The following is a 19,181-nucleotide window of genomic DNA, read 5'->3' on the forward strand; positions in this document are numbered from 1 at the left end:
ATGTGAGAAGCCCTCAGTTAATTGATCAGATTTGGTGTTAGGAATGCTAACCCCCCGGGGGAGGAGGCATAGTTGAAAGACGGTGGGCTGTGGGGTCAGACTGGGCTGTATTTTCCTCCAGACTCTGCCACTTACTAGCTGGTTGAAGCCAGGCTCCTGGGAGCCCCGCATGTTAGATCCCTTTCTTTTCCTTCACAGCTACCTGGGGACAGAGGAAATCTAGGGCTTAGTGGAGTAGAGTTTGAAAAGAGATGATAGGGACGCCGAGGTGGCTCAGGCGGTGAAGTGTCCAACTTCGGCTCAGGTCATGATCTCATGGAGTCCTGCGTTGGGCTCTGCGATGACAGCTCGGAGCCTGGAGCCAGCTTCGGATTCTGTGTCTCCCTCTCTCTCTGCTCCTCCCCCGCTCACCCTCTGTCTTTCTCTTTCTCTCTCTCTCTCAAAAATAAACAAACGTTAAAAAGAAAAAAAAGAAAAGAGATGATATAGTACAGGTTTTCAGGAAACTTAAAATTAAGTTCAGGAGCCAAGCGAAGGAAATTATACATGAAATCAGTTCCACTTGTCCCCCCCACCCCCCACCCCCCACGACAAGCAGGTGCGAGTGGGTTAGTCCAGATCCACAGGCCTCAGCCTTGCAGGCCTCTCCAGGCGTGGGGCCGATGGGCAGGAGGTCGCCCACGCTGGATGGTGCTTCCTTCTGGAAGTACTGGTGGGCTTCCTTGCCTTCCTGTTGCCTTGAAACCAGTAGCTGAAGGTGGAAAGGAAGCAGCACTCTGGGTCAGCATGACGCTAGGAGCGTGTCCCCTCTTTCACGACATCACAATTTATTGCATGCAGGTACGTGCATCCTGGTGACTCTTTTTGGCAACACAGTCACGGACAAACAAAGGCACTGTCTTCAATGGGCTGTGCTTGTGCGTGTGTGGGGGGGTGTTAGAGACAAACAAATAAATGTCTAACAGGTGACAGCGAAGCTGTGACAAAAATGTCAAGGCAAGAAGCGAGTCGGAGAGTGATGGGGTTGCGTTTTCAGACGGGAGCTCAGAAGGGGCTAAAGTGGCCTTCCGCAGAGAATTGAAGGAAGTGTAGGAGGAAGCCGCACAGGCAGAGAAACAAAGGCAGTAAGAACAAAGGCCCTGCGCGTCACTTCACGCTGTTTCCTTCCATCTTTAGACCAGCCCTGCAAACGTGCGTATCGTGTCTCCCAGGCGAAGATGTGAAAAGAGAGACTCAGCAAGAAAAAGCGACTTGCCCAAACTAGAGCTGGTCCCCGCTGGCCCCAGAGTCAAACTCCGATCCTCTGATCTCGGAGGCGGTGCTGGGAACCAGGGCCGTGTGCAACGGGCAGTGTGAGATGTTGCCGGAGGAGCAGAGAAGTGGGCACGCGGTGAGCGAGAGGGAAGGGGAGCCAGGAGAGCCAGGACCGGGAGGCCAGGGGGTGGGGGTGCCCCTGGGCATCTAGCCTTTCCCGTCTGCCTCATGCTCAACTAGGCGTGGTGGCTGGTTCCTGACAGTTTTGTTGGCGTGCCAGTGAGTTCCTTTTGCAGTTCCTTCACCGCAGGGGACAAGTGTCCCAGAGGCCAAGTGGACAGAAGGGACACAGGGAGAAATCCGGTCTCTCTGACCAGGCTCATCACGCAGCTGCACAAGCAAACAGCTGCAGGAGTGAAGTGTCAGTTTCCCCGCGTGAGCCCCACACCGTTGTCCCCTATTCGTCAGGGAAAATCTTAGCCAAGGAAGCACCTTCTTTTGAAGACATCAAATTGGGCCAAGTGCCTGGGCGGCCTCTCTCCACATTCAGTCGCATTCATGATCGTCCCCCGTGAGCGTCCCCTTCCCTGTCGGCTGCTTGCTCCCGATGTTGTACTTGGCTGGTTCTCTCCACCTGGGGAGGACGCCCTGGGTTAATAGGGCCGCGGAGCCTCACTGGGTCCCTGAAGGTCCCAGAGCCTGCGGGGCGTTTCTCCAGCGGGCCTCTGAGCACAGAGAAGTTGACCTCACAGGCGGGGCGGGGGCCTGGGTGCAGGGGTGACCTTCAGTGAAAGGCAGTGGCAGAGGGAGGTAGCATGGCCTGAGCAGGGAACACTGGCTCTTGTGCCAGGCCTGCGGGCGTTTGCACTCTGTCACCTCCTGGTTCTCTGATCCGATGCAAGTTACTTGCTGTCTCTGAGCCTGTTTTTTTCCAGTGCGTGAAACCCAGAACAGTCCTACGACTATGAAGCCTGGGTCACGGGATCGCAGCCTTGTTGTGGGTTTGAAAGGAGATAATGACCTAAGCCCAGCAGAATGTGGCCCACGGAAGGGACTTCTAAACATCCTCTTCCTCCTCCTTGGAGGGAGGGTCCTCTCCTACCCACACAGGGCCTGAACGCTCGGAGGAGGCTCAGCAATTCCTGAAACTTGCCCAGAAAGCTTCCCTTGTTTAACCCATCTCTGGAGACTCACACGATTCCGTGAGAAATCCATTCATCTGGGTTGGACCTTGCCCTCCACCTAGGTTTTTCCATGGCATTTCGGTTAGCAGTGGTGGACCTGGGATATGAAGACACCAAGTAGTCTGACCCCTCCCCCTCCTGCCTCTGCGGGGGGGGGGGGGGGGGAGGGTGGTCCACAGCCTCTTCCCAGGGACTCATCTTTCACGCTTCTCCTCCCTGGCCCACCTGACTCTCCTCTGCTGAACCTGGTTTTGTCAGTCAAGGATTATCTTGTCTCTCAGCCTGCACATGGTGATCTGGTTGGGAAATTCTTTCTTGGTTTCACCTATCCCGTCTTCCTTCTGGGCCAGACGAACTGTCCCCGCTGTGTTCTCCCGGATGCATGGAAAGGGGCTCATCTTGTGGTGGTTGTTTCTTTTGGAGAGTTCTCGGACTCCCCTGAAAGACTCTGGGCTCTTCAATGGCAGGGCTCTTGAACCTTTATAGGCTTGGTGCCTAAGTGCAATGCCTGGCACGCAAGAGGCTCCTGGAGGAGTGCTCGACTGGGGAAGCAGCCACAATCTAAGTCTGGGTAAATCGCATCAGTAAATTACAAACGAACGAGTTTCAAATGCTGTTGGTTTCAAAATTTGCCAAGGATTAGATAATTGGGTAGGATTCTTTCTCCCTTTTTAATGAATGAAAGGGAAGGAATATAAGTTAATAAATGAAGTAATGGGTCATCCATTCAAGTATTTTATTCATTTAAACCTTTTTATTTTTCATTTAAACCTTTTGAACGGTTTTCTCAGTATAACGATTCGATCCATTTGACAGCTTGAGTTAGTGTCTTGGGGCTCAAAGTCTGCAACTGGGTCTTGGGCAGTAGAGAAAGAGCTGATCCCAATGATTATGTAGTTTAGATACTAGTCTTCGGCTTGGAAATGAAGACTGGGCCCTGTTTTTGCTTTGTTTTTAATTTTTTGGCCCTTTTTTAATAATGATTTTATTTATTTATTATTTTTTAAAATGTAATTTATTGTCAAATTAGCTTCCCTACAACACCCAGTGCTCATCCCGGCAAGTGCCCTCCTCAATGTCCATCACCCACTTTCCCCTCTACCCCACCCCCCCAACAACCCTCAGATGATATTTTTAATTTTTTAAAGTTGATCTATTTATTTTGAGAGACTCATAGACAGCACAAGTGGGTGAGGGGCAGAGAGAGGGAGAGAGAGAATCCCAAGCAGGCTCTGTACCACCAGCACAGAGCCCAAGGTGAGGCTCGAACCCACAAACCCATGAGCCCAACCATGAGATGATAGCCTGAGCTGTAACTTAATCAACCGAGCCATCCAGGCACCCCATTTCACTGTATTTAAAAACAATTTTTTTTAAGTTTATTTATGTATTTTGAAAGAGAAAGAGAAAAGCAAGGAGGGGTAGAGAGAGAGAGAGAGGGAGAGAGAGAATCCCAAGAAGGCTCTGCACCCTCAGCGCAGAGCCTAGTGCAGGGCTTGAACTCACAAACCATGAGATCATGACCTGAGCCGAATCAAGAGTTGGACACTTAACCGATGGAGCCATCCAGACGCCTCTGCCCCATTTTACTTTATTAATTAGAGGCTAGGATATGGGATGCAATGAAGCCTATTTATAACACAACGAGTCAAGTCAGGCTCTACAGTACGTATGTGTAGTGAGTATCTTCCAGGAAGGGCATCCAGGAAGGGTAAGCACTGCCCTCAAACTGTTACATTATAAACCAGATTGCAAAGGGGAGAAATATTCAGGGATTGTGTGCTGAAATTTCCTGGAGCCAGCAGAAGCATGAAGTCTCTAGGGCTGCAATGCAGTTATATTTGGCCAGGAAGCCCATGTTTATAGACCACTCGCCGTGGGGATGTTAAAGAATGGACTTAGGAATGCAGGAATCTGAAGACTTTGACCTTTTTCTGACCATCTCTGTGTACTTCTGTTGCCAAGAAATCATGGGTTGTTGAAGCCAGGAGGAACCTGCTTAATTCTTTTTTTAGGGGAAGGAACAAGGAAGGTTTTAGACCTTGTCACCCTAAATTCAGATCCCAGTTTAGACATTTATTTTTTTTATTTCCCACGACCCCAGGATCACGATCTGACCTGAAATCAAGAGTTGGACGCTCAACCCACTGAGCCACCCAGGTGCCCCAAGGCATTTGTGAGCGTAGGCAAAACATGACACCTGTTCCTACAGAGGGTCCAAGTTATTGAATAATTCACCCAAGCTTCTGGAACCAGGGCACCATTGTTTCAGTTATATAGTGCTGCACATCAAGCCACTCCCAAACTTAGTGGCATAAAGTAGAAATAATTTCCTATTTAGCTCAGAAATCTGCAATGTGGGGAGGTCCCAGCAGGGAAGGCTGGTGTCTGCTGGGCCAGCTCAGCTGGGGGTTGAAGACCTATTTCTCGGACGGCTCAGTCACCCGGCTGGCACGTTGGGGCAGTGAGAGTTTGGCTGAGGGAGGGAGAACTTAGTCCCTTCCCATGTGGGCCTTTCTGCAGGCCGCTTGGGCTTCCTCACCCTGTGGTGACCGGGTTCCAAGAAGCAGGGAGAGGAATCGATTTCTTAAGACCCGAGCCTGGAAATTGGCATAGCATCACTTCTGTCTTGTTCTGTCGTCAAGCAATCAGCAAGACCAGGTTTAAGGGAAGTGGCCATAGATCCCACTTGTTAATGAGAAGAGCGTCAACGAATTTGGGGCCGTGATTTAAAAGGGCCGTATGATGGAGACATTATATTCTTTCACTGAATCTAAAACAAGGTAGGGATTCATCTTAGTAGTCTTATTCTTATTCACCTCTTTTTTATTAAAAATAATATTATTAGAAATTTTAATTTCGGTGTAGTTAGCATGAGGTGTTATATTCATTTCAGGTGATTTCAAGTGATTCAACACTTCCATACAATACCCGGTGCTCATCATAACAAGTGCACTCCTGAATCCCCATTACCTATTTAACCCATCCCCTACCCTTCCCCACCCCTGTAGCTCTCAGTTTGTTCTGTATAGTGAAGAGTCTGTTTGTCTCTTTTTCTCCCCTTTGCTCATTTGTCTTGTTTCTTAAGTTCCACATATGTATGAAATCATATGGGATTTGTCTCTCTGTGACTGATTTATTTCGCTCGGCATTATGCCCCCTAGATCCATCCACGTTGTTGCAAATGGCAAGATTTCATTCTTTTTTTTATGGTTGAATAATATTCCCTTGTCTAGGGGCACCTGGGTGGCGCAGTCGGTTAAGCGTCCGACTTCAGCCAGGTCACGATCTCGCGGTCCGTGAGTTCGAGCCCCGCGTCGGGCTCTGGGCTGATGGCTCAGAGCCTGGAGCCTGTTTCCGATTCTGTGTCTCCCTCTCTCTGCCCCTCCCCCGTTCATGCTCTGTCTCTCTCTGTCCCAAAAATAAATAAACGTTGAAAAAAAAAAAATTAGAATGGAAAATACTTGTCATTAAAAAAAAAAAATATATTCCCTTGTCTATATCTAGACCACATCTTCTTTATCCATTCGTCTATCGATGGACACTTGAGCTGCTTCCATAGTTCGGCGATTGTAGAGTAGATGATGCTGCGGTAAACACAGAGGTGCGTGTATCCCTTCGAAGTAGTGTTTTCATATTCTTTGGGTGAATACCCAGTAGTGGAATTATTGGATCATAGGCTAGTCCTGTTTTTAATTTTTTGAGGAATCTGCATACTGTTTTCCAGAGTGACTGCACCAGTTTGCATTCCCAACACCTGTGTTTTTTATTATCGGCTTTTGAAAAGGGAATTTCGAGTGATTTTTCCCAGGCTCAAATATCTCACGTTGATGGTGGAACTTGGATTCAAACTCAGTCCTATTGATTCTGTCTCTTATTAGCTCTGTTCGCTCCCCACGCCTCGAGCCCGCGGCCATCATCACCCCATGTTACACCTGCAAAACCTCCCCACCTGGCCTTTCTGCTGTGTTCCTCTACAAACCTGCCTCGGCACAGCACACTTGGTCCTTATGAAGGGCAGGAAGCTTACCTTGCTCCTCTCCTTAAGTTCCTCAACACTGTCTGTTGCCCCCAGACTGAAGCTCAGCTCTGTCTTTTCTCTTAACTCGGCTTCTCACTCTCCGTGATGCCCTTGCCTGCTCCCGGGCTCAACGAGTGACGTCTTCCTCCCATACTCTACTCCAGAAGTCTCCATTTAAATTTTGCTCTGTTATGTATTGACCCAGCCGTGGTGCGAAATGCTTTAGAAGGACTATCTATTTTAAAATTCCACTAGTTTGTTAAATTCTTTTGTATTGAACTTTTAAATTTTTGTAATTATTAGTATTATTATTTTAAATGTATTTATATTGAGAGAGAGGGAGAGAGAAAATCCCAAGCGGGCTCCTAGATACCAGCACAGAGCCTGATGTGGGGCTCGATCCCATGAATCATGAGATCATGGCCTGAGCCAAAACCAAGAGTTGGATACTCGACCGACTGAGCCACCCAGGCCCCTCTATGATTATTTTTTTAAAAGATTCCCTAAATCTTTTGTATTTAAAGCCAGGTATGCTTGATCAGGAAGCCAAGCTCTTTCTTTTTTCAATGTTTATTTATTAAAAATTTTTGAATGTTTTGTTTATTCTTGAGAGAGGGGTGGGGAGGGGCAGAGAGAGAGGGAGACACAGAATCTGAAACAGGCTCCAGGCTCTGCACATAGCCTGATGCAGCGCTCGAACCCATGAACCGTGAGATCCTGATCTGAGCCAAAGTTGAATGCTTAACCGACTGAGCCACCCAGATGCCCCCCTCCCCCCACTTTTTAATGTTTATTTATTTTTGAGAGAGAGACAGCGAGTGCGGGTCAAGGGCAGAAAGAGAGAAGGAGACAGAGGATCTGAAGCAGGCTCTGTGTTGACAGCAGAAAGCCCGATGTGGGGCTCGAACTCAAGAACTGTGAGATCATGATCTGAGCCAAAGTCGGATGTGTAACCGACTGAGCTAGCCAGGCGCCCCCAAAACTAAGCTCTTAACTTCTATGGTAACCTGTACCTACTTGAGGTTTCCCAAATGCACGGATTTCTCTCCGGTATCTGGGGTTTAATACTTGCTGTGCTCTCTTTACTTCTCTAACTTTTTTCTCACTCACTTATCCTTCTCTTCCAGGTTCCAGCTGAAACAACACTTCCTCTAGGAAGCATTCGCTGATTCCTCCAGACTTGGGGGAGCTTCCCTGCTATTTCCTCCCATAACGTCTGCATCCTTATCCAGCACTTTAAATTTTGTACTGAAATTGTCTGTTTTCTGGAGCTCCTCACAGGCTATACATTCTTCGGGGGCAGGGCCAGTGTCTTGACTTTGCTTTCCTCTTCTGAAATGAAAGATGTCTCAGTGTGCCATCCTCACTGGTTCTCCTTGAGCTGTCGTTGTCCATGAGGTTATGAGCGTCCTGACTCTCACTTCCAACTATGCAGCCATATGCCCCAAACTGGACCCACGTAACAGAGTTTGTCATGGTGGGCTTTGCTGGGGTGCATGAAGCACGCCCCCTCTTCTTTACACTCTTCCTCACCATGTACCTATTCACCCTGGTGGAGAACTTGGCCATCATCGTGGTGGTGGCTTTAGACTACCGGCTACGTAGACCCATGTATTTCTTCCTGACGCACTTGTCCTGCCTTGAAATCTGGTACACTTCGGTGACAGTGCCCAAGATGCTGGCTGGTTTTATTGGGGTAGGTGGGGGCAAGAACATCTCCTATGCTGGCTGCCTGTCCCAGCTCTTCATCTTTACCTTCCTGGGGGCAACGGAGTGTTTCCTACTGGCTGCCATGGCCTATGACCGCTATGTGGCCATTTGTATGCCTCTCCGATATGCGGCCTTGGTGTCGTGGGGCGCCTGCGTCCGTCTGGCCGCTGCTTGTTGGCTGGCGGGCCTCCTCACACCTGTTTTGCCTATCTACCTCATGTCCCAGCTGACGTTTTGTGGCCCCAACGTCATCGACCACTTCTTCTGTGATGCCTCACCGCTGCTAGCCTTGTCCTGCTCAGATGTCTCCCTGAAGGAGACCACAGACTTCCTCGTTTCTCTGGCGGTGCTCCTGGTCTCCTCTACGGTTATTTCTGTGTCTTATGGCAACATCGTCTGGACATTGCTGCACATCCATTCAGCTGCTGAGCGCAGGAAGGCCTTCTCCACTTGTGCAGCTCACCTGACAGTGGTGAGCCTCTTCTATGGCACTCTTTTTTTCATGTATGTCCGCACCAAAGTGGCCTCCTCCGTCAACTTCAACAAGGTGGTGTCTGTCTTCTACTCCATTGTCACGCCAATGCTCAACCCCCTCATCTATAGTCTTCGGAACAGGGAGGTGAAGGGAGCTCTGGGCCGAGCCTTGTCCCTCAGGTCTTGGAAAGGTCAGCAAAGAGGAAGGTGAAGACCTAATTTTCTTGCCTTGGCTCTTCAGAAGGAGGGTGGTGAGGACGAGGGGACAGAGCAGTGACCTGGGTGGTCAGGAGTTATGGATTATATATCAGTTAAAGTAAACTGTTAATCTGGTGTAACGAGAGACACCTAGCTATAAAGGGGCTTAAAGAAGGAAAGAGATTTGTTCTTTCCTGCAAGAGTCCAAGGTGAGTGCTTCAGGTTGGCTCTGCTCAACAGGCAATGATGGAAGTTCCCTCATTCCATAGTGTCAACATCCCTTAGGATGTTGGCAAACTAAGTGCTGTGGGCCAAATTCAGCTTGACACTTGTTTTTAATGAGCTGTAAGCTAAGAATGGTTTTTAGACTTTTAAGTGGTTGTAAAAAAATCAAAAGTAAAATAATATTTCATGACACATAGTCATTTTATTTTTTCCTTTAATTTTTAATTTGAGAGAGAGAGAGTGAGGGAGAAGCAGAGGGAGAGACAGAGACAGAGACGGAGAGAGACAATCCTAGGCTCAGCACGGAGCCTGATGCATGGCTCCACTTTACAACCATGAGATGATGACCCGAGCTGACATCAAGAGTCAGATTCTCAACTGACTCAGCTACCCAGGTGCCCCGACACATAATCACCTAATAAAATTAAAAGTTCAGTGTCCATAAATCGAGTTTTACTAGGATACGATCACACCATATGTGTTATCTATGGGTCCATTCGTGCTACAATGACAGAGTTGAGTAGCTGAGATAGACACCATATGCCAACCCTCAGTCTAGGGCTTTCTTATTATCTACATGGTCAGCATGAGGTTCCAGGGAGCAAGAAGGGTGAGGATAGATCAAGGAGGAAACAAACTTCATGTCTTAAGGTTTCTCCACTAGATGTAGAAACCATCATTTCCACTCACCTCTGTTGGTGAGAAATTAGCCATAGCTCCCAGCTCTTTGCCAGGGTACTGAAAAGAGTCTGTGGCTAGGCAACCAGGTACCCAGCCCCAATTTGATTATTGTGGAGAAAAAGGAGAACAAATTTTGCTAGCCGACTAGCTGTTTCCACCCACAAAGTCCCCAGAATCATAGCTGATTTTCCATGTGACCCATGTACTTAATTTCTTTGTAGCTACATTGTCTTATTTGAAGTATAGGCCCATCTGACTTCTATACCAACCCACTTCTTTGAAATATAAGAAGATGTCAGCTCGCTTGAAGTGAGGCTTAAAAGACCATTATAATTCAAGTAGTTCCCTACATGTAGATCATTGTATCTTAAAGACATTTATAATCATCATTTGAATGTGGATTCCAGAAACTATAGTATATGGAAGGAGAAAATGCTGAGCTTGACTGGATCAGGGGAAGGACAGATTTTTTTGTGATGGTGTTTCTCAACTGGCCAAGAGCAAGCAGGTTACATGATGGTGCCCGTAGCAACACAGTCTACATCCCCCACTCAACCCAGTATCTTAGCTGCTGCACTTTTTATGGTTGGCAGAAAGGGCACAAGTCATAAGTTTTGAAAAACATTTCATTTAATGAATGTTATATCAGTAATGAGCTTTATGTTCTTTTGGATGATGGCAGGATGCAAAATCAGTGCAAAGATGAGAAACTTTCAGGATCAAAAATAAGAATTCATATGAAAGAAATAGGATAGAACTTTCAGATACCTGACCTGAGTAGATGTGAACACAATTTGAATTTGACTTTTAGGTTTCTGGCTGATGGAAACAAACAAAACATACTGGGTATATAAGAGTTCTCCAGAGAAACAACCAATAAGATCTATCATCTATCTATCATCTCTCTCTCTCTCTCTCTCTATCATCTACCTACCTACCTACTATAACGATATAACTACACACCCATTTAGATTGATTGAAAGATGGATATAAGAAGAGATTTATTATAGGTATTGGCTCACACAATATGGAGGCTGGGAGGTCCTATGATCTGTCATTTGATAGCGGGAGAAGCTAGAAAATCAGTGGTGTAATTCAGTCTGAGCCTGAAGGTTTGAAAACTGGAGGAGCCTATGGTGTAGGTCCTGGTCTGACACCAAAGGTCCAAGAATCAGGGGCACTAATGTCCAAGGGCAGGAGAAGATTGATGTCCCAGTGCAAGCCAAGAGACCAAGTTCTCCCTTCTTCCCCCTTTTTGTTCATTCAGGCCCTGAATGGACTGGATGATGCCCACCTGTATTGGTGACAGCAATCTTCTTCTTCTTTTTTTTTTAATTATTTATTTAAATTCAAGTTAGTGAACATACAGTGTAGTATTGGTTTCTGGAGTAGAACCCAGTGATTCATCACTTACATATGATACCCAGTGAGAGCAATCTTCTTTATTCAGTCTGTTTATTTAAATGCTAATCTCTTCAGAAAAAAACCCTCACAGACACACCCAAAATAACATTTTAAAGACTGAACATTCCTTATCCCAGTGAAGTTGACACACAGAATTAACCATCATACTAGGTCATGACATTCTCATTTATGGTTCCAGAAAGAACTCAAATTCAAACCCAGGGAATGCTTTCTGGATTTTGACTCTAAGAACAACTCTATGGGAAGTGTCAGTAAAGGCTTACAATTCTGAGCTTGTGGAAGAAAGAATCTAAATTTTTGAGATAAATTACTTAAAATGGTAAGAACTCAGAGGCATACTTTTAGAAAGGATCCTACATATGTAAAAGTGCATCCTGGTTTAATAAAACCTGATACAAGAAAATAAACTGATAATATGGTATTATGCATTCACTATACTTCAATAAAAGAAAAAACTGAAAAAAAGGCCTTTGTGAGTATGATTATTTACATTGTAAAGCAATCACTCCCTTAAAAAAAAAGACCTACCTGCCAGAATCTGGAGTGCTCATGAAGTACATGATATGTGTAGGAATTGACAGCTGAAGTTTTTATTCTTAATTAATTAATTAATTGGCTTCTGACTTTGTTTTCACATTATAATGGACACAATATTATATTAGTTTTAGGTGTCCAAAATGGTGATTCAGTATTTTTGTACATTATGAAATGACCACCTTGATAAGTCTAGTTACTATCAGTCAGTCACTAGACAAAGTTAGTACAATATTAATAACTATATTCTTTGCAAGCTGGTGAAGCCACTCTGGAAAACAGTATGCAGGTTCCTCAAAAAACTAAAAATAGAACTACCCTATGACCCAGCAATTGCACTACTAGGCATTTATCCACGGGATACAGGTGTGCTGTTTCGAAGGGGCACATGCACCCCCATGTTTATAGCAGCACTATCAACAATAGCCAAAGTATGGAAAGAGCCCAAATGTCCATTGGTGGATGAATGGATAAAGAAGATGTGGTATATATGTATATAAAATGGAGTATTACTCAGCAATCAAAAAGAATGAAATCTTGCCATTTGCAACTATGTGGATGGAACTGGAGGGTATTATGCTAAGTGAAATTAGTCAGAGAAAGACAAAAATCATATGACTTCACTCATATGAGGACTTTAAGAGACAAAACATGAATAAAAGGGAAGGGAAACAAAAAGAATGTAAAAACAGGGAGGGGGACAAAACAGAAGAGACTCATAAATATGGAGAACAAACTGAGGGTTGCTGGAGGGGTTGTGGGAGGGGGGATGGGCTAAATGGGTAAGGGGCACTAAGGAACCTACTCCTGAAATCATTGTTGCACTACATGCTAACTAATTTGGATGTCAATTTGAAACAATGAAAAAAAAAAAAAAAGAAAACCCCCCACAATAAAGTAACTACGATCAAAAAAAAAAAAAAATAAGTATATTCCTTATGCTGTCTCTACTTTACATTCAGTGACTTATTTTAAACTGGAAGTGTGTGACAGCTAGAGTTTTTAGTTTTTATTTTTGTTTACTTATTTATTTTGAGAGAGACAGAGACAACACGAGTGGGGGAGGGGCAGAGAGGCAGACAGAGAATCCCAAGCAGGCTCCAAATTGTCAGCGCAGAGCCTGATGTGGGGCTGGAACCCATGAAACCGTGAGATCATGACCTGAGTTGAAATCAAGAGTTGGATGCTTAAGCAACTGAGTCACCCAGGTGCCTCCATTTTTTTTAATTTTTTGATTAATTTATTATTTTTTTTCATGTTTATTTATTTTGAGAGAGACAGAGAGTTCATGGGCATGCGGGTGGAGGAGGGGCAGAGAAGAGAGGGAGAGAGAGGATCCCAAGCAGGCTCCTTGCTGTCAGTACCGAGCCCAATGGAAAGCCCAGTGTAGAGCCCGGAGCTGGACTCCATTTGCAGAGCCCAACATGGGGCTCAATCTCGTGAACCGTGAGCTTATGACTTGAACTGAAATCAATAGTTGGTCGCTTAGCTGACTGAGCCATCCAGGCTTCCGACAGCTGAAGTTTTTAAGGCCACTACCAATGGTAGACAATTCCGCAGTGAAGATAAATTATGAAACCATGACAGGAAACATACGTACCCTTGTAAATGGGGAATTTCTGAGAACATAATTTCCTCTTTGGGGGTATACTTGTTCGTTGAGTGAAACATAGGCAGGTGAAGTGCTAACAGTATATAGACATTACTTCACCAGAATCCAGAGAATGTCACAATGAATAATTAGCAATAAGGGGCGCCTGGGTGGCGCAGTCGGTTATGCGTCCGACTTCAGCCAGGTCACGATCTCGCGGTCCGTGAGTTCGAGCCCCGCGTCGGGCTCTGGGCTGATGGCTCGGAGCCTGGAGCCTGTTTCCGATTCTGTGTCTCCCTCTCTCTCTGCCCCTCCCCCGTTCATGCTCTGTCTCTCTCTGTCCCAAAAATAAATAAACATTGAAAAAAAAAATTAAAAAAAAATAATTAGCAATAAGACTTACTAACACAGAATTCTGTAAGGAGCACTGCTCATCTTGTTTTGTCCATTCTGGGTACCAGGATATTGACTGAATTGTTAGTTAGGGACTATTTGGGAGCCATCCAGGAGAAGGTCCTTTGACTTAGGACTTGGTGTGAATGACTGGATCTACATACTGAAATCAGAACTCTACAGTTGGTTGTGTACCATTATGTAACCATTGTCGTAGGCTTTGATGTGGGTCTAGGTACCTAAGGCCGTTCTGGACCCCCTTCTATGATTCCATATTCTTTTTATCCTTTGCACCTATGCTGGGATTCCAATACCTTTTTCAGGGGTCTTAGTCTTTGGTTGGTCTCTCACTTTTCAATTTTCACATGTGAAGTCCTTAGCAACTGATTTCTTTTTTTTCTTAAAGTTTATTTACTTTGAGAGAGAGAGAAAGCAGGGGAGGGGCAGAGAGAGAGAGAGAGTGAGTGAATCCCAAGCAAGTTCTGGGCTGACACCACAGAGTCCATCACGGGGCTCATACTCATGAACCATGTGATCATGACCTAAGCCAAAGCCAAAAGGTGGACGCTTAACGGACTGAGCTACCCAGGTGTTCCCTCAGCAATTGCTCTCGAAGCTTTGTTTGTCAAAAGCTGTGGAATGCTACGGCTTTCTGTTTCTCTAAATTGAGTCTTCTCTATCTATATCGTTGTTTTCATTGGTGGCTTCACTGTCACTGGCCTAAATATTATTCTCGGCCAGCCATGGCAAGATAGAAGCATTTTATTTTATTTATTTTAATTTTTTAAATTATTATTATATTTGAGGAGGCTCCACACCTAAAGTGGGGCTTGAACTCACAACCCTGGGATCAAGAGTCAGATGCTTTACGACTAAGTCAGCCAGCCACCCCGAGACAGGAGCATTTAAAACCCCTTTTTGCAGGAACTTAAAATGGATCTCATCGCCAAGAAAACGCGGATGCATCCAGACCTTGAGACAGTATGGGCAGCACCATTCAGCTCTGTCCCTTCCCATAGAGCATTCCAGGAGCACTAAAAGTTAGTTAACTGATGCCCAATACTTTGTCAGCTTTGTTAACGTCCTCAGACTCTCTTGCAAGTGGAAGAGCTTTATTTAGAGGAGACTTTCCTCTGGTGGTTGCTCAGCTGGGTCTGTGACAGTCACCTGTCTCCACCTACCCAAAGATAAGCGAGCTGACCAGAGGAGGTGCGAGTTGTTTAATTCTTGTAGAACAGTTTCACAATAGATACATTTAGTTTACTCTGATCAGGCTAGGTTGGAAATGTTATACCATAAGCTTTGCAAGGGCTGTATTTTAGCCTTCCTGGAGGTCCCCCTCAGGACCTAGCTTGGAGCAAGGGTCTCGTAAAAGCTTTAGTTATTTAGCAAAGAGTCAAGACATCCAGGCGTGTCACTACGTATAATTTTATTGAGCTATCTAACAGATACTTGTTTAGTTCTTACTATGTGCCAGGTACTGTTCTAAATGCTTTATAAATAGTAATTCATTTACTCCTCGCTGATAACCCCACAGAATTGGTGCTGTTATCTTCCTTTGCATATAAGGAAACTGAGGTACCGAGAAGTAATGTAACTTGACCAAAGTCACACAGCTGAGTAAATGGAGAACCAGGACTTTAAACTTACTCATCTAACATCTGCACAACGATGCCCTGGGTACCTGGGTCTCTTCTTGTGAAAGGACAGGGTGGATGGATGACTTTGAATACCTACCTTTGAGTGTTAAATATGTGCTGGGCATTCCTATACATTTTCTCACTTCATCATATCAGCCCAGAGAGGGAGGCTTAGTCTCATTTTACATCAGTGGAATCGGAGTCTCGGAGAGGTTAAGCCACATCCCAAGGTTCACACAGGTACAACATGGAGAAGCTAGGAGGATTTGAGCCAGGGTTCTTTGACTCTATTGAGCCACTCTCCTCTGCAAGATCTCTACCAATGCTAGCTTTGCATGCATTGACTTATTCATTCACCAAACAGCTATGTCTCCTCTCCATACCACACATCGGCTGGTTGCTGAGTGGCCACAGGATGAATTACACTAGATGCTTCCATCCAGGACAACGTTACTGCAAACACGTCTCATGTTCCTCTGACAGAATGAAATACAATATAGAAGCCACTAAGCGACAAGGAGGGGTCTGGACCAGGGTGACAGGGAGTGTTTTCCTGGTGGCCAGTCCAAAGAGGGCATCCCTGGGAACACAGCACTCCCCATGGTCCACTTTTTGACCTTCCTATCTGAGATGACACCTGCCAAGCATTTTCTCTTTTGGGTTCTTCTCAGGATGGAGAAGGATGATGTAGCGTTTGGGAAAGAAGAGGCATGACACGAGACCTGCTGCTGATGCTAAGATGGCAAAGACCTCCACGGCCACCGTGTCTTTGCCTTGGGTGCTCATGTGGGCAGGGATGAAGGACGCCCAGACACAGGAGCACACGCACATGCTGAGAGTGAAACGCTTTGCTTCGTTGAAGGGGTCAGGTAGCCGGCAGGCGCGGAAGGTCACCAGCAAGCTGAGCAATCCTAGCAAACCCAAGTAACCCAGCATGGCATAGAACAGTTCCAAGGAGCCCTCACCACACTTTACCATCATCATGGTCCCAGGCTCCGTAGAGCTCACAGGCCGTGGGGGCCATCGGATCACCCAGAGTGCACACAAGTTTGTCTGGACCAGGGAACAGACAATGGGGATGGTGCTAGGGAGAAGTGGCCACGCCACCCTCCCAATCTGGGTATCTGGCCAGGTGGTGTGGAAGACTGCCAGGACCACGACGGGCTTGGCCAGTACAGTGGACACACAGGTTGTGAAGGTGACCCCAAAAGCTGCCTGGCACACAGCACACGTGAAGGGCCCTCGGTGCCCAATGAACAGGAAGGGGCCGAGGAAACAGCAGACCAAGGAGGACAACAAAAGATAGCTGAGCTGGTGGTTACTGGCTTGGATGATGGGGGTGCGGTGGTGCCGGATGAAGATGCCTAAGATGGCCAGGGCAAGGAGGAAGAGCAGGGCTGTGCAGACAGCCAACACTGCGCTGAGGGGCTCATGGTAGGAGACGAAGTCAAGCATTTTGGGCATACACCGACTCTTCTCCATATCAGGCCACTCGTCCTCAGGGCGCCTCTCACATGCAGCACCATCTGAAGGGAGAAAGAGAAACTGGGTCAGAGAACATAATGGGGAAGCTTCTGGAAACTTTCCCGTGGTCAAACAATTATATGGCCACTGATGGCTTTTCCGGTAGGTCCTGTGTATTTCAGTCTTGTTACGGTGGACCTTCCAGGCTGCTGATGTCCTCAGATTGAAGGCCGAAGACACAGATGGTAGAAATCCTGATAGCAGCTGTTCATCATGCATCAAACTATAGTGAAATAACATTGACACAATAACCTATGGAAGCTCTAACTCCTCTCTGGGCTTCATCCCTTTGAATCGAACCGCCGTTGTGCTTGTGTCATAATTACTAGTGATGGCTAAACTTATTCATGTACTTATTCATTCAGTAGCCCATTTAATTTAAGGAATTTCAATGGGTTACTTACTATGTACACAGACTCTTTCTATCTCTTCCTCTTTTTTAATGGAGGCACCTATGTCTAAATCACTCCTTTGATAGAAATGATCAGAACTTTGCTTTCCATAGTGATTTTAAGGATAGGTTTTGTGACTGGAGCGCTGGAGCGGTCAAAGGATCTCATTTAACCCCTTTCTTTGACTGGGTAACGTCTTCATGTTCCAGATGCTTGATTCTATGCTCTAATCTGCAAGTTCAAGGCTGACTTCTTATTCACCATTTCTGTCATCCTCTCTTTAGCATCTGGTGTCTCTTTCTCAGCTTCATTCAGCAGTGCCTTTCTCTTTAAATGGGCAAAAAGTATCCTCAAAGTCCCTGCCTTTCCCACGCTAAAAATTTCTGGTGTGACAGAAGGCCTTCCCCATCCTGTGGCTTCAACGATTTCCTGGATTCTGAGCCTGTTCCTCCTGAATTCTCTCTCAGTATTTGGGTTGCTTATCGATCTCCCCAAACACACTGAAATGCACTGCTTCTCCACTTAAGTAATTCTGTGTCTCCCAGTTCTTACAGAGTAGGGTCCACGATCCTGAGTCTGGCAGAGAAGGGCCTCTGTTATCCAGCCCCCTGCATCCTGCGTCTCTCATCAGGGACTATGCTCAAGTCACTCTCTGCTCCTTATTGCTCTCCTGTCTTGAACCTTTGCTGATGTGTTCCTTGGCCTGGACTATCCTTGTCATGTTTCGTTGCCTCAGCAATCCCACTTGTTGCTCAAGTGAAAAGTCCTCCTACAGACCCTTTGTTAGAATTAATTGTTCCTCTGCAGTCTCATGGTTTGATGTTTGAACTTTTATTAAGTCAATGGATTTCACTTTATAGTCTAGTTCCTTTACCGTGTCAGGTCTGGGGACACAAGGATCACCTCCTTGAAGAGATCATAAGCTCTGTGGGTCTAGGGGCTGTGCTTCATTTGTTGTTATCACCCTTGCACCCAGAACAGTGGCTGCATACAGTAGGTGCCAGTTAATATCTGCTGAATGAACGGCACCTTAGCAAAATGCAGATTAGGTCAATAGAGGGATTTTTTTCCCCAATATTTACAGAATGGCTACGATGTGTCAGACGTGAAACTAGGCACAGAATTTGGACAAACTCATCGTTGTTGAAAGAACTAATAGCCTTAGATGCCTTTAATGTAGCAAGTGGGAAGGGCATCTTGGCAAAATCTTTTTGATTTCCTCTTGCCTGGGTTTTTCTTTCCCAGTAAAGGAGTCTTCCCATCATGTGACTATCAGGTCTTGTCTGAAGTCTACCCTGGCTGCAGGCTGGACCCTCTGTATAAGGGCAACCTCTTTCTTACCTGGTGTCATGGTCATCTCTCCTTTGGGGCAGGCAATGCAACTGTAGCAGCAGTTTGACTTCTCAGATGTGATTGACTTCCTGGTTCCCACAGGACATTTTTCATTGCAGATTGAGGTAGGGACCTATTCACGAGAGGAGGGACAGTGCTGGGGAGACTTCATGGGGGACTGAGCAGCATCTGTGAATTCAGGTCTTGGAAGAATTACCAGCAACATTCTACCTTACTAGGTCCCTTCCTCTCTTCTTTGCTCCTCCCTCTCTTTCCTTTACCTCCTTCTCCTTTCCTTTCCTCTTCACCTTCTCTCCCTTTCCTGCTCAGGTAGTTACCAATATGTTCCATGTATCAGGTACTGTGCAGGATATTAGGGAAATAATAGGTAACAATGAACTCTTAGAAGAGAAGAAGAAAGGAACAGAGATGAACTACAAGTACAGCCTGGATCAGTTAACAAAATAGCAATAACCACATACCTATCAATAATTACTTTAAATGTAAATGCACCAAATTCTCCTATCAAAGGATAGAGACTTGAAACTATAAGACTGAAGGAAAAAATAGTGAGTGGTCTGGTAAACATTGGCCTAAGCAATG

The 19,181-nt window shown here is 45.9% G+C and overlaps 2 protein-coding genes across 2 annotated transcripts; one reads left to right on the forward strand and one right to left on the reverse strand.

Moving 5' to 3' along the window:
* The first annotated feature begins 671 nt into the window (after window positions 1-671).
* On the forward strand, window positions 672-9,258 carry LOC123601718 (olfactory receptor 6Q1). Its single transcript, XM_045485316.1, has 2 exons — window positions 672-1,390; window positions 7,587-9,258. The coding sequence occupies exon 2, from the start codon at window positions 7,889-7,891 to the stop codon at window positions 8,852-8,854; it is 966 nt and encodes a 321-aa protein (XP_045341272.1). The 5' UTR covers window positions 672-1,390; window positions 7,587-7,888; the 3' UTR covers window positions 8,855-9,258.
* A 5,725-nt stretch (window positions 9,259-14,983) lies between these two features.
* On the reverse strand, window positions 14,984-19,181 carry LOC123602710 (vomeronasal type-2 receptor 26-like). Its single transcript, XM_045487178.1, has 2 exons — window positions 18,588-19,181; window positions 14,984-16,856 (listed from the first exon to the last, which is right to left on the reverse strand). Exons 1-2 carry the CDS (start codon window positions 18,601-18,603, stop codon window positions 15,952-15,954), a joined length of 921 nt encoding a protein of 306 aa, XP_045343134.1. The 5' UTR covers window positions 18,604-19,181; the 3' UTR covers window positions 14,984-15,951.

This window comes from Leopardus geoffroyi, chromosome D1 (assembly GCF_018350155.1).
Source record: "Leopardus geoffroyi isolate Oge1 chromosome D1, O.geoffroyi_Oge1_pat1.0, whole genome shotgun sequence".
NCBI classification, from domain to species: Eukaryota; Metazoa; Chordata; class Mammalia; order Carnivora; family Felidae; genus Leopardus; species Leopardus geoffroyi.

What these genes read in the sequence shown, in the direction of transcription:
- LOC123601718 (XM_045485316.1), top strand. Translation starts at nt 7,889, where the DNA reads ATGCAGCCATATGCCCCAAACTGGACCCACGTAACAGAGTTTGTCATG.